The sequence below is a fragment of the Carassius gibelio genome, chromosome B15 (genome assembly GCF_023724105.1).
Source record: "Carassius gibelio isolate Cgi1373 ecotype wild population from Czech Republic chromosome B15, carGib1.2-hapl.c, whole genome shotgun sequence".
Classification (NCBI taxonomy): domain Eukaryota; kingdom Metazoa; phylum Chordata; class Actinopteri; order Cypriniformes; family Cyprinidae; genus Carassius; species Carassius gibelio.
In genome coordinates this window covers 10,835,697-10,850,594 of record NC_068410.1, presented here as the reverse complement: position 1 = coordinate 10,850,594, position 14,898 = coordinate 10,835,697, and the positions used below count along the sequence as shown (strand labels likewise).

General features: G+C 35.2%; 1 protein-coding gene across 2 annotated transcripts; it reads right to left on the bottom strand.

Moving 5' to 3' along the window:
• On the bottom strand, positions 1-10,457 carry LOC127972259 (forkhead box protein N1). Of its 2 annotated transcripts, XM_052575619.1 has the most exons (10): positions 10,330-10,457; positions 6,194-6,343; positions 6,060-6,083; positions 5,033-5,350; positions 3,960-4,067; positions 3,106-3,224; positions 2,438-2,534; positions 1,800-2,007; positions 377-841; positions 1-290 (listed from the first exon to the last, which is right to left on the bottom strand). In XM_052575619.1, exons 2-10 carry the CDS (start codon positions 6,329-6,331, stop codon positions 100-102), a joined length of 1,668 nt encoding a protein of 555 aa, XP_052431579.1. In that variant the 5' UTR covers positions 6,332-6,343; positions 10,330-10,457; the 3' UTR covers positions 1-99. The 2 variants fall into 2 exon arrangements, with proteins under 2 accessions (XP_052431579.1, XP_052431578.1); XM_052575618.1 differs by lacking the exon at positions 10,330-10,457 and having other exon boundaries at positions 6,194-6,374.
• Between the last annotated feature and the right edge of the window lie 4,441 nt (positions 10,458-14,898).

Here is a 14,898-nt window from a genome sequence, read left to right as displayed (position 1 = left end):
TTAGCACAGAAATCATACTTTTAGGCATTCAAAAATATAAACTTTTTTTCTATTTTGAACAGCAAAGATGACGCCGGGTTTATTTGTTTTTAGTTTTTCTCATAGCAGAGGAATAGGGGTTGTGTAGAGCCCGCTGAGATAAAGCTCAGAAATACTGCCTTGCATCCCAGCATCAGTCTCTGCTAAACCCCCACAGACCCCCACACTATCCCGGTTTTGATTAAGACCGTCCATGACTACCAGAGTATCCGGAGCGAGGCTGTCGTTCCTTAGCTCCTCCCAAAGATTCCCTTTAAACAAAGACAGACAACAAGTCGTGAACAACGAAGCAGCTCGACCTCTGCAAACGTGCCCAATGTTTCAAACCCGATCTTACCATGTATTTGTAGATCTGTGAGGCTGGGATTTAATGCATCGACATCATTACTGGTTTCTCCATCCAGCAGAAGCTCCTGCATGCTTGCTGTAGCGCTGTGACCAGCCTGCAGGGCGGTGCTGTAGCTCGGTGGGGTGTGTGCTGGTAAGGGGGAATCCAAGCAGCCTGTCCTGGGACTGGAGGGATGTCCGGCACTGGGCTGATGGGTGACAGGGGGGTAGTATGAGAAAGATAAAGGACCAGGGGATAAGTAGGGGGGAGGTGGGATGACAGTTTGAGAGGGTAAAAGGTTGTAGAGAGACTGCTGATGCGGGAAGCTTGTGTCATGGACAGGTTGGTGGCTGTAAGCTGGATGCATGGCAACTCTTAAAGGTTGAGAATGTGTATGGCTGCTTGGTAGACTAAAGTGAGCTCCAAGAGACTTCAATTTTTCAGGTCTCTCCCCAAGAAGACGTTCCAGTTCCTCTAAAACAATGAGCATAAATAAATATTTTTAATATACATTATATAAATATATATTTTACCATATAAACAAGCAATATTGTGTAATATCTAAAACATCTGGGGTCCGTAAGTTTTTTTTTAATTTATTAATATTTTTATTCAGCAAGGATGCATTAAATTGATTTTTCAATCAAATAAATGCAGTCTTTGTGAGCATGTATAACAACACTTTAACATTTAAAAAATATACAACACACACACACACACACACACACACACACACACACACATATATATATATATATATATATATATATATATATATATATATATATATTATTTAACCATCAGTAAGGATGCATAAGGGAATCGACATACTTCTGTCTATAGAAAACCTACTGATCGAAATACTATTCTATGGAGAAAGTTTCTTAATTAGACAGTTTCAATAAATTGAATGCTCTCTCGTATCCTGGTCTTAATGAAGATATATATTTTTCTAAATTTCTGTAATTATTAGTTTTGCTTTCATGTGCTTTTTCTTTTTATTTGTTCAACAGTGATATATTTACATAGCTTTTAAAAAATATACCTCTGCATACTTAAAAAAAAAAACAATTATTTTTATATTTTGGACTGTTTGAATAATTCATGAACTCCCAAGAGACATCTAATGGCTTTTTATTTTGCTTACTATGCAAGTACCTGGATGTGGATCTCTTTGTATTTTGCTAAAGGAAATATATTTAATACTTTGTCTTTCTTTGTCTATTCTGAACATTTGTAAACATTTTAGCATTAAAATATATATATATATTTTTTATATAAAAGGATAGGAGCACACGCATTTAAAATAATCATCATGCATAGGTGAATTTGGGTAATCTGGGAAATTGATTGCACATTTAATGTTCAGACCAACAAATATGACCTTGAATATGACAGTATTTGCCTATTGGCATCTGACCCCTTTGCGCACCTGGTCGGGCCATGCTCCTCCGGACAGTCAGGGGATCTTTACGTCTCCACTTGTGAAGTTCCTCCTGCATCTTTTCTACCTTCGCTGGGTTCAGAGCCCACAGGCAGCCCTTTCGAGAAGAGTTCCCATTCTTGTTCTCCACTTTCTCAAAGCATTTGTTCAAAGAGAGGTTGTGTCTGACAGAATTCTTCCAGCCATCAGGTGCTGTCTGAGGAATAACAAATGAAATAGTGGTTCATTATGGCATTGTGAAGAGGTTGTCAAGTTGGTTTCTAGAATATTCTAAGGTGTTCACAGAAACCCCATCATCTTTATAACTTACAGCCCTTCCCTCAGTGAAATCAACACTGGATCTGCATGTTTACCTAATGATGAGCCAAAATAATGTCACACTGTAAATCCCTTTACCAGCACAGCTTCAAGAGGAGGGTGAACCAAACCATCAGGTAAATAAAGATCATGCCACAACAGGCATTTTCCACAAAGCCTGAGGAAATTACTCCTGGTAAATAACTCTGATTGTATTCTGTATTTGTTACATTAATCATGCACAGGCTTCTGTCGGGATCCAAGGTATCACTGTAGATCAAAGTATATTAGATGTAAAAATTATTCTGAGATGCGGTAGTGCAGTTTACCTTAAAGTAGGGGAAATGCTCTGTCATGAAGCTGTAGATCTCACTTACTGGTAGACTGCCTGTTTTGCTATTCCTCAGAGCCAGGAAGATGAGAATACTGAAAAGAAATGTTCAACAATGAACATTACCAATCAAACTGTGATGCATTGGTTTATTTTGATTTGTTTGGATGTGGTGTAAGTTACATTTTTATGCATCTGGCGGGCAATTTTATCCAAAACGACAGTACATTCACATGAATAATGATAGGAATCAAATCGTTTTATTACAGACTGCTGGTTACATAGTTTCGCTGTCTGCAATTTAGTTTTTAAAAAGAATAGTAAAATAATTTTAAATAGAATGGCAGTTAGGTTGTACTGTAAATGTTTTGCTCCTGAATGGAATTTAAATTTAAATTAATTCAGTGACTTACTCATTGTACTGTCACTTATCACCACCTACTGTATAACTATATGTAACCTACAGAAAGAATCAGTGAAAAATCTCCATTACTAATGCACAGACTGACAGTCTGACTAAAACAAACTTGTATAATATGTTGGGCCCTGAGACTATTTAGAGCTAACAGGTTTCAGATGACAGTGAACAGATGTTTTAGAGAAAGAGCTGCTTTGAAAAGATGCCTGCGTTTACCAGGATAGAAGAGTTGAAGTGCGCAGACGTACCTGTAAGAGTAGACAGGTTTAGGGAAGAGTGTCTGGACAGAATTTTCTTGAGATGTTTTTGATGAGAGGCTTTGGTTATAGTAGTGTGAAACAGTGTCTATTCCTCTTGAAGAGTAAAACTAGAGACAGACATACACATAAAAAACAATAGTGTGGTTATTAGTAGTAAAAAAAAAAAAAATTACATACTACACCCATATTGAACAAGAGTGAGTCTTTGTTATTTGTCAGTCTAAAGATGTAGCAGAATTCCCTGCCAATGTTTTGACTGTGAACATGCATCCAAAACCATTTGATCATTTCTACCTTACACATGCCAAGGCTAATACAGCAGTCATACTGACTTCCTTATAATTTATAAATAGTCATACATTACAGTTTAAAAGTGCAGGATGCGTTAAAATGATCAAAAGTGACACTAAAGATTTTATAATGTTACCAAGAAATTTATTTCAAATTAAAATTAATTTATTTCTAAAAAAAACATGAAATAACACCATGGTTTCCACAAAGATTTAATGCAACAGCTTTCAATATTGTTTATAAGAAATGTTTCTTAAGCATCAATTAAACATGATTTCTAAAGGATCATGTGACACTCATGACTGGAATAATGGGTGCTGAAAATCCAGCTTTGCCATTGCAAGAATAAATTACATTTTAAAATATTTCTAAATAGAAAACACATGATAATATTTCACAATCTTACAGTTTTTACTGTACGGTATTTTTGATTTGGTGAGATATGAGATTTCTCATAAAGATAGAAAATTCTATTAACCCAAAACCTTTGAATGTTAGTTTAAATAACCAGTATATCACACATTCTTTCACTCTGTCACTATCAGGTGTACCTGATGTTGTTGAGGACTGACGGGACTGTATGTCTGATGGTTCACTGACGTGTAGCTGGGAGGTTCTTCAGAGCTCATCTGAGGCTCATTGTAGGGTTGTTGAGTTCCCTGCCCCAAGAAAAGACCAGGATCTACTTAATGCTGACATATCATATATTAATGTGTCTTTAGAAAGTGTAATAAGGACATCTGCTTGCACATCTGCCTGGCTTTTCTCCTTTCCATGTCTTTTGCCCCTGGCAAGAATTTAAAAGAGCTTTCATGCCATGTAGGTTATCTTGACTTTAGTAGGACTGTCAGTTTAACACGTTAACTTAGTTATCAAAAAAATAACGCAATTAAAATACTTAAACACAGTTAATTCACTGGCCCTGCCCCCAAATATGTACGTCATCTTACATTTCACACAGTTGACTTTTGACCAATCTGATGCAGGGCCATAGCAGAATTGTTTCGCATCTCCAAGTACCACAGCGTTGTTTAGTTTCTATATCAATCTGCGTTTTGAACGAATCGTGTGAATCAATGAATCAAAGGCCAATTCATAAAGAGAGCCGTTTACTTAATTCCTAAATGAATAAGACATTCGAATGAATGACTCATAAAGACATTTACCACCACCTGCTGGAAGATTTAGTTTCTTATTTAGAGCATCATTTAATAAAATAAATAAAAATAATAATAATAATAATAAAAAATTAAAAATCATTTACTCAAACCTGAATGATTTACTTTCTTTTGTGGAACATGAAAGAAGGTATTTTGAAGACTGTTGGTAACAAGGCTGTTTTGTTACCAATGACTTTCATTGTATGAACAAAAAATACTGAGATGTTTCGCAAATCATTTTTATGTTTCATAGTTTATGTTAGGCCATTGTAGCCTAAATGTTAATGTGTAATAACTTTTATGTTGAATCAAATCAAATAATTCTAAAGCTACAATTTACAGTCTACTTAATTTCTAATTTAACATGAAAATGGCTTAAAATAATATTTTGTGGAAAAAAAAAAAATTTTTCACCTGAACAAGAAATCTTAACTTTTTTGTGTTAAAAAGTCCCTCATTCTCACCATGACACTGGTGGTCTCCACATCAGTGCTCAGCGGAGTCCAAGAGGAATGTTCCTCCATTCCATCAGTTGTGGTGAGTTTTCCAACCAATCCAGCTCTTCTAAAACAACTGAAGGTTTGAACCTCACTGATGGCTCCTTCGCTGCACTGACGCCTGTATGGATGGTAGTGATTGTTCTCCATTAGGCCAGATTCTTGTCCAACAGGGCTTCCGTCTACACTGTGTCTACGACAGCACTCAGCACTCTTCTGCCTGTAGGGAACACTTTCTCTTTGGGAGTACGGTGCAAACCCTTCTCCAACATTGCTCTGGTGACACTATAGATTAAACAACAAAATCATGTAAAAACCTCTATCAAACCTGCATCAATAAGACATTTCATACAACCTAAAATTTTATGGTATCAATATATGTGAAACATATTCTGTGTAAAGCCGCACTGCAGTTTCATTTCTAATTAATGCACTCTAACATCAAGCAGTTTTCCAAGAGGAAATGCAGTAGCACGTAAAGATCTTTCATCTGCTAAAGAGTCCATAAAAGCATTTAATGTGACATACTGCCTTCCCTGGGGGCCATAATTAATTAATATTAAATCAAAAGGATTTGACGAAAAGGCAGGATGAAATACTTCTATTTCTGCCCTGGGGTCTTGTGTCCTTGAATAGTGCCTTGTGCAGGGGTTCGTGTCCTCATCAAACCGTAATAATTATGACACAGTGTCATAATCAGAGCAGCTGGTGAGCAGCAGTTTTTAAAAAGCGGCAACTACAGAACAGTCTGGACTTATCAGACAGTTTCATCTGGATTCACATACAGAAGATAGATTACCTTATATGTCATTTTTCCAAAACATTTTCAACATCTGTCTATCTATCTATCTATCTATCTATCTATCTATCTATCTATCTATCTATCTATCTATCTATCTATCTATCTATTTATCTATCTATCTACTTTGTATTACAATGTAAGTAGAAAGATAAAACATCTTATTTATTCATTCATGGTCTGTCTATTACCTACCTGTTTATTGACTGGTTGATAGTTCTGTAAAAAGAATTAAAAAAAACAAGTCTATAAAATGACGTAATTCAAAACAAAGTAATACAAAATTGATTGAAAAATGAAAACAAATCCCAAAATGCAATGATTAATACCTGTGATTCTGGCATCTGAATGCAGGGCAACCCTAGATGGTCGAAGGACTGAGTGTCGCCTGGAGAAGGAATCGGTGAGCTGCTGCTGCTGCTGCTGCTTACAGATGGGAAATGCAGGCCCTGGGACTCAGAGGACATCGTCCCTACAACCTGCTTTTCAAAATACCACAAGTATACATTGATAATTAGCCCAAATAGAGAAACTGTAATATGCAAATATGCCCCCCCCCCCCAAAAAAAAACCTGCAGCAATGTAGGTTACCCTCAAACATTTTCACACCCATGTGTCAGGGTCTGTGGTGTTAGACAGAGGAATGCTGTCATGCTTGTTGGCTTGACCCTTGCTTAATTGGGGGCACACATGGTCCTGTTTTCAAGCACATTTCACAACATAGGAATATATACCCAGTTACACATTAATGCAAATACATCCAGTTAATGCAAAAGCATCTTACTGTGAATATTTGCACATTATTACCGCAACAATCAACCTTAAGTCATTTTTTCCTAAGGCATTTTTCATGTCTCCAAACAATCTGTCTCCCTAGCTATTTGGCCTTTGGGCAAACCTACAGTTTTACGTGCCATACCTGTGTAACTGCTTGTAATGAAAATCCCTTTTCAACTGTCTACAAATGCTTTTTCTACAACAGCGCTGGTCTATGTTCACTTTTGCAGTGAAAGAGGCCCGATTTGCTGTATTTCACTGCCCTGGCTGCTATCTGATCATAAACAGGTAAAACATAAGGCCACATAAGTATCCGGTATTCCGGGAAATTCAGGCCGCTCTCACTTTCTGTCAGCAGACTGTGCTGTTTGAGCCAAAAACTCATTAAAATTATCAACAAACCATGAAAGAGAAGCAGAAGTGTGTTAGTGACATGAAATGGAGATGGGGGAGTTTTGCTCCATCTGAAACATAGAGTGTAATTCGGTATTGGAGAGGAAGTTGAGCTGGCCTTTATGGTCCATCACTGTGACTTTTAATCTGATCATTTGACCTGTGATGGTTGAGATACAAGTTATTTCTTGAGAGAAAACAGCTGAATATGCAAAAAGGTCATGGGGTGCTTGTGTGTGTGTTTAAAAGAGAATTGGGCAAGCAAATAGGGCAGGATTACCATATTTTATGCTATATACATTTTTAAAGTGTGTGTTTTATAAGTCTTTTACTGTAAATAATCAAATAACTGAAATGTATAAATTAAGTATTTAATAAAAGTATATTTACACAGCTCTATGCTTCTGACTGGACATTTACGGCCATCACCGTCTTGGCTCAAGCAGATAATTGATATCATTGTCATATTGTTGGGATGCTTGTTTTATAACTAGACTGATGGTTTTGTATGTGGACTGTTTTCTTTCTTAGCAGAATCCTAAGATAATATAAAAAAAATAAAAAAAAGAATACTGCATGATTAGATTTAAGTTCAGTTAATCACTGCTTTGAGGTCAGTTTAATCAAGTCTAACTTCAAATGAAACCAAATAAGATTTAGCTCATGTTAATATGTCCTCTGGGATTAAGTTAAATTTTTCTTGATTTATTAAAGAAGGATAAATTCAGTTATTCCTGTATGGAACCTGAACTCATAAAGAGCTTTACTACTACTTTTGGCCCAACTCAAGTACAACTCAAAACATGCTGCAAAATTAAAAGTGGGTTCTTATTTAATATCAATTGATCGGGTTGTGCTTGAATGAATTTTTTATTGAAATGTATTTGATTTGGCACACTGAGAAGTGTTTTTTTAGATTATTATATTTATATTTTTATTATATTTTTCCATCAGCATCAAGCAAAGGTCAGAAAGCTGAATGAGGTCAGTAAGCCATGCTATATAATCATCTAATATAAGTGTGTGTGTGTGCGCGCGCGTGTGTGTGTGTGTGTGTGTGTGTGTGTGTGTGTATGTGTGTGTGTGTGAAGATCATCTGGAGTGAGTAAGAATAAAAGTGCTGAAACAGTTATATTCTAAAAGGATTTCATTTTAACACTGCTTCCTCTCTCAATATGATCACATTTATCTCACTTTGATCTGGTCTGTTGCATGTCCATACAGCCCCACCCCTGCACTAAAACTGCTTTCATCACATTTGAGTGGCATTTCAAATGGACTGTGCATCTTCCTTTACACCGTCATCCATCAAGTAATTGCTAGGATTTCTTCCCGTATGTCTACAACAGCACTTTCACTCCACTTCACTGGAAATACAAGGTTTTTTTTTTTTTTTAACCTTAGATGTAGTACTTCCTACTTCCCCATATGTAGTCAAATTGCAGAATCTTCACTTAAGGGACAGTTCATCCAAAAATGAATAATCTGTCATCATTTACTCACCCTCATGTCGCTCCAATCCTGTATATATATTTTTTCCGGAGAAAATTCAGCGGAGTGTTGATGCTGCTGTTTTACATACAGTGAAAGTAAATGGTGACAAGCAGCTGCTAAATGCTAGTGTTTATTGGGAAAATTTAATTAAGAGATGTTCTGTACTGTAGAAACAACCAAACCCTGCACCTGATAGAAATGTCAGTAGCCTTCCAGCATAATCAAATAAATAAGACAGATATGAAAATGTGTAGAAGATATGTTTACATAATATGTGTGGCTGTACTGTGTATATTTATTATGTATATACAAATAGCATGTGCATGTATATATTTAACACACACAATGTGACCATGGACCACAAAACATAAGTCATAAGGGTAAATTTTTTCGAAATTAAGATTTACACATCATCTGAAAGCTGAATAAATAAGCTTTCAATTATTGTATGGTTATTGTATGGTTATTTGTTAGGATAGAACAATATTTGGCTGAGATACAACTATTTGAAAATCTAGAATCTGAGCGTGCAAAAAAAAAATCTAAATATTAAGAAAATCGCCTTTAAATTTGTCCAACTGAAGTTCTTAGCAATGCATAATACTAAATTTAAAAATTACGTTTTAATGTATTTACAGTAGGAAATTTGCAAAATAACTTCATGAAACATGATTTTTGGCGTAAAATAAAATCAATAATTTTGACTCATACAATGTATTTGGCTATTGCTATAAATATACCCCAGCGACTTAAGACTGGTTTTGTGGTCCAAAGTCATATATATATATATATATATATATATATATATATATATATATATATATTTTTTTTTTTTTTTTTTTTTTTTTTTTATATATATATGCATGCATGTATTTATATATACATAATAAATATACACAGTACACACACATATAGTATGTAAACTCAAACTTTTATTTTGGATGTGATGGCGATGTTTGACAGCTCTATTATTTTGATGGCATCAGTAATAAGAAATGATCAGTTAACACTCTAACAATATGACAAGGTTTTTAGATCTCAGTTGCCATATCTGTGATCACATTTTTGTAACATTACTCATCAAATAATGAATTGCATTAATCTTATAACAAATACCTTATAAAATAAATCTCAGCTCTGAGCTTCTAACTGGGAAATTGTAAAAGGCTCAGTCCATTTGGCCCCTAGCCAACCTGTGGGAGCCACAAACCCACAGGGGATAGACCTGCTGCAACAGGTTTTCCCATACACACATACACATGTGCACACACGTGTGCGCGCAGCTACACACACTTGGGTCACTGGCAGCTGGGAGCCTCTCTCAGAGCTAATGAGAACATATTTTAAATGTTATATCAGACACATCCATAATCATGTCCTGGAGAAAATGGGCACTCTGCCGAACTTCAGCAGCCATAGGAAGACGACCCGATAGAATCTGACTGCACCTGCCTTGCCTTGCCCTCTCTCTCTCTCTCTCTCCCCTGTATACCTCTCTTCTGTTTTCTAGATGAACTTCAGCGGAGATTTCATCCAGGTGGAGACAAGCCTAACAAGAACCCCCGAGGGACATTTCTTGATGCCTTATTTATTGGTGCCAAACGGGATACAGTGTTATAGTATCTGTGTAAGTGAAAAGTAAATCCCACAGATGTTTACACTGCATACTCCTTTCCTTTGGACTTCTTAGCTTAGATTTATCTCTTCTAGAATGTTATTTGTACCACTGTGTTGATCCTATTATGGACTGAATGGAGAAAAATGATGACTGTGCATACTAAGAGCAAAATTGTTCACTTACCGTTGTATGTGTGGTGCTTCCAGGCCCAGGTTGTGAATCTTAGACAGTCCGAGTCCACACAGATACCTGCAAACCAGCTGCGGATCTCCTCAAAATTCCCTCTCTGACTTGTCACTGCTTTTATAATGACTGACTGCTGACAAGAAAAACAACGGAGAGGGATATCTATAGAGAGAGCGAGAGAGAAAGAGCAAGAGGGAGGGAGGGAAAAATAAATGTCTGTACAGGTGAGTTCTTTTCCTACCCTCCTTGTGAACCTGGGAGGCAGAACCTCAGTCCTCCTGAGCTGCTGTATTAAAATCATATTTTAATGTGAATGGGAGAGGGTTGGGATGGAGAGAAGCAAAAATATTGATAGTCAAAGGGAATCACTTACTAAAGGGCTTATGCAACGCTGCTGCTCGGGGTTTGTTCATGTAAGGCAATCAAAACTAGAAGGAATGAGACAGAATGACAGAATGTAGAAATTGTCAATATTAGTTTTTCCTCATGTGGTTTTACTTTAACATTTTAAATTAAGTGTTTATTTATTTCTGAGATATGATCTGTTTTAGATTGTTTTACAAAAAATACTATTTCAGTCTTTCTTCTTCAAAACTTCATGCTTAATTCAATGGCACTTACCATTTATTTTAATTATTATAATAACTAATTGAGAAATGTTTTTTTTTTAAAGTGTAAATGGGTGGTTTTGTTTTTTTATATCAATAATATTAACAAAATATTTTTGGCTGAATCTGGCACATTTATATTACATAATATTATATTATAAATTGTCCCAGTAAAAATATTTGAAAAATAAAATAAACAATACCTTTATACAAATACATTCACATGTGCTATATTATATTATATTAAATTATATTATATTATATTATATTATATTATATTATATTATATTATATTATATTATATTATATTATATTATATTATATTATATTATATACAGGAATACATGGATGGATAAATGGATGGATGGATGGATGGATGGATGGATGGATGGATGGATAGATAGATAGATAGATAGATAGATAGATAGATAGATAGATAGATAGATAGATAGATAGATAGATAGATAGATAGATAGATAGATAGATAGATAGATAGATAGATAGATAGATAGATAGATAGATAGATAGATAGATGTGAATTGAATTTATCTGAACTGAATAGATGGCCAACAGAAATAGCAGAAATGTTGAATTCCTTTAACATGTTGCAATAAATCCAAGACATGTTTCAGCAGTTATTCAAAACAATACATTACATTTCTATATTATATTTCAAGTTATCCTTCTTTGATTAGTCTTGATTCTGTATGCTCTGCAAATAAATCCTTGAAAAAACATGCCTTAAGCCCTGTGCTGTGTAACTGATCATGGTGAATAGTTTGGCACCAGGATATGGCACGACAAAGCATACTTGACAGAGACATTTCTGCTAGTCTTTTCCTGCTCCCTGGTTTGGCATCTCAACTCATGCAAAGTCAACAAACAAAAATAATACCTTTTTAAAATAATTCCTCCAGTAGTATGCTGGAAATCAGAAAGTATTTATGTAGATCAAGAAAATGTTTATCTTAAATGACTGTATGACAGTAAATCTGGAAGATTACATTCCTGAATACTGGTTCTCTGCTGCTATGTTTCTCCGAAAAACGAACAGATGGAATATATGAAATATCAAACGTGCTTAACTATTAGCTCTCATAAATATTAGCTTTCATATTATCTCTCATGACTGAAATATTCTGCAGTTTTGTTAAGGGTGACAGCGAGATGTTTAATGAGCTCAAAAAAAAAAAAAGAATCTTGCAGCACCTGGATTTATGAAGCTGGGTGTTCGCATTTGGCTTAACTTGATGGCCATAAACTTTTGTATGTATTTATGAGCATACCTGAGCTGCAATTTTGCCTGAGACATGCAGATGAGGTCAGGTTTTTCTCTTAAAAGTGCTGCAGTCAATATAATTCTTGTGAAAATACATTTTGCTAACTCAAAGAACAGGAACTGAAAAAAAGAATGAAAATGATAACTAGATTAACTTTAACACAAATAGCTGATGGCTAGCTTTCTGTTTATTATAAGCATCTCTGTTTTTCCTGTTAGTTTAATTCTGATTGGCTGTCAATGTTTTTATTGTTTATCAGACGGGAAAAATCATTCTGAAAGTGATTCCAACTATACATTTTCTCTTTATCGTCAAAATAGCTATGCTGTGAAGTTCATTAATTTCCTAGAATCAGAATGGTAACAGAGTTATTACTTAAATATATAAGTATATAAAGGCAAAAATACCCCCCCCCCCCCCATCCCCAAAATTAAAATCTTTAAAATAAATAAATAAAATAAAAGCTTCAGAATTCATGGTTTCGAGTTACCTGAGTGCTTATCACAGATTATTTACTAGTGGATCCAGGGGTTAACAGTGCTTATAGTCCACCTCCACCGTGCACAGCTTATCGAATCTCATCCTTGCACTACACTCATCCACTCAAATTCTAATTTAAATATCATTGCATGAAAGGATTTGCCTTCTGTCCTCTCCACTTGGTCCACATCAGACATCAGTAGAGGTCACTGAAGCTGGAAAAGGATGCATGACCAGCAAGAGTGTCCATGTTTGCTCATTTTTACTGTTAGTCTACCCATCCATCCATCCATCCATCCATCTATCTATCCATCTATCTATCTATCCATCCATCTATCTATCTATCTATCTATCTATCTATCTATCTATCTATCTATCTATCTGTCTATCTATCTATCTTTATCTCTCTCAAATGATTATTTTTTATGTGGATTATGTTTTACCTTGTTTTGATAGATTGTTTTGCTGCAGTTTTGATTGATTTTAGTTAAGCAAAACAATGAAACAAAAGCAAAAAAATACAACAAAAAATCCAACAGCTAAACAAAACTGTTTTTTTATTGATCTCTTTGACAATACCTGCAATATTTATATTAACCTGTGTATGCCATGTTTATAATTTTTGCTTTAGTTTTTATTTTATTTGTATTTTTATTTGCTTTTTTAATTGGTTTTTAATTTGTTTGTTTTTTATTGATCTCTTTGACAATAACTCCAAGATTTCTAGTAAGCCGTAGGCCATTTAGAAGATCTGCACCGTTCTGAGTTGGCTGGCGGCCATTACAAAGAAACGTCTGTATGACATCAAACTGAGCTCCATCATATTAGACATAATACTCAGCTTAATAAACTCTGTTGAAATTACAGCCTGTCAAGGTGCTATACTGTATACCATATATATTTCTTTATGAACAGAGATGTGAAGACATGTTTGATTCCTAATGTAGTTCTTACTCATCAATCGGGCCCTTGGGGTTTGTGATGGTGAGGGCAGTTGTACCATCAGTGCTGGCAGCATATCACACGTTCAGGCTCATCCCAACAGAAAGCCGCAGGGACTGCAGGTATAGAACCCTTCCTTACCTTCCCATATCACATATGTTCCACACTTAAGTCACCAAAGTGAGGTGAGAAATAGTGTGAGAAGGTGTATAACAGGAATGACCAAAGTCACCTTAGGTTAAAAATTCAATGAGGTTTCCTGTCAATGGGTGCAAAAATGAGTGACATTGACACAAACAAACACTTTAGACCGGAGGCTATACCATAAACAGTAACAGTTTAACAATATATTAGAAGTAAAACACACAGGGCTTCAAATTTAAAGTGATTGAAAACATACTTAACAAAATATGTCTTGCACATGAAGAGGAAATCACTCAAAAATTCTAAGTTCAAGTCAAACACCACAAATCTTTTGTTATAACAATGCTTACATTTATAAAGGTAAAAGGATGAAAGACAGCAGCTAAAATGAAAAGGCCTCTGGCAAACTTGCAGTGCTCTTTTCCCACTGTGTGACAAACTGACAGCATGGGTGGAGCAAAGGAATAAATGAGGGAGAGACAAACTATTGATTCCACAGTTTGAGACAAAGACAGAGTTAATGGTAAATAAACACTGAGCTATTAACATTTTGTTTATTTTATTATGAGATCAAGGGCTTTTAGTAAAGGTTATTCAAGTTATTCAGTCAAAGGGACATTCAAAAAAAGAATATCTTCATCTCTACGTTAATGGTGGTTTAGGAACATGATTATCAAATTTTCAAAGATTTGCTTAATTTACCCAAATGTTGAAAGATGAACCTCGTACAGCATGTAAGGCAGGTAAATTTACTAGAAATTTTTAATTGAGGTAAATTCTACACCAATGTGTGTGTGTGTGTGTGTGTGTGTATGCTCTTGTTTTTGTGACATATCAGGACACAACTCTGTATAATGACATGGGTATGACACTTATGGGACGTAACCCATGTCCCCATTTTTCAAAATGCTTATAAATCATACTGAATGAGTTTTTTTTTGATAAAGTAAAAATGCTCAAAGTTTCCTGTGAGGGTTAGGGTTAGGCGTAGGATTGGTGTAAGGCGATAGAATATACAGTTTGTACAGTATAAAAACCATTACACCTATGGGGTGTCCCCACTTTTCACAAAAACAAGTGTGTGTGTGTGTTACTGATTGATAAACTGTGTA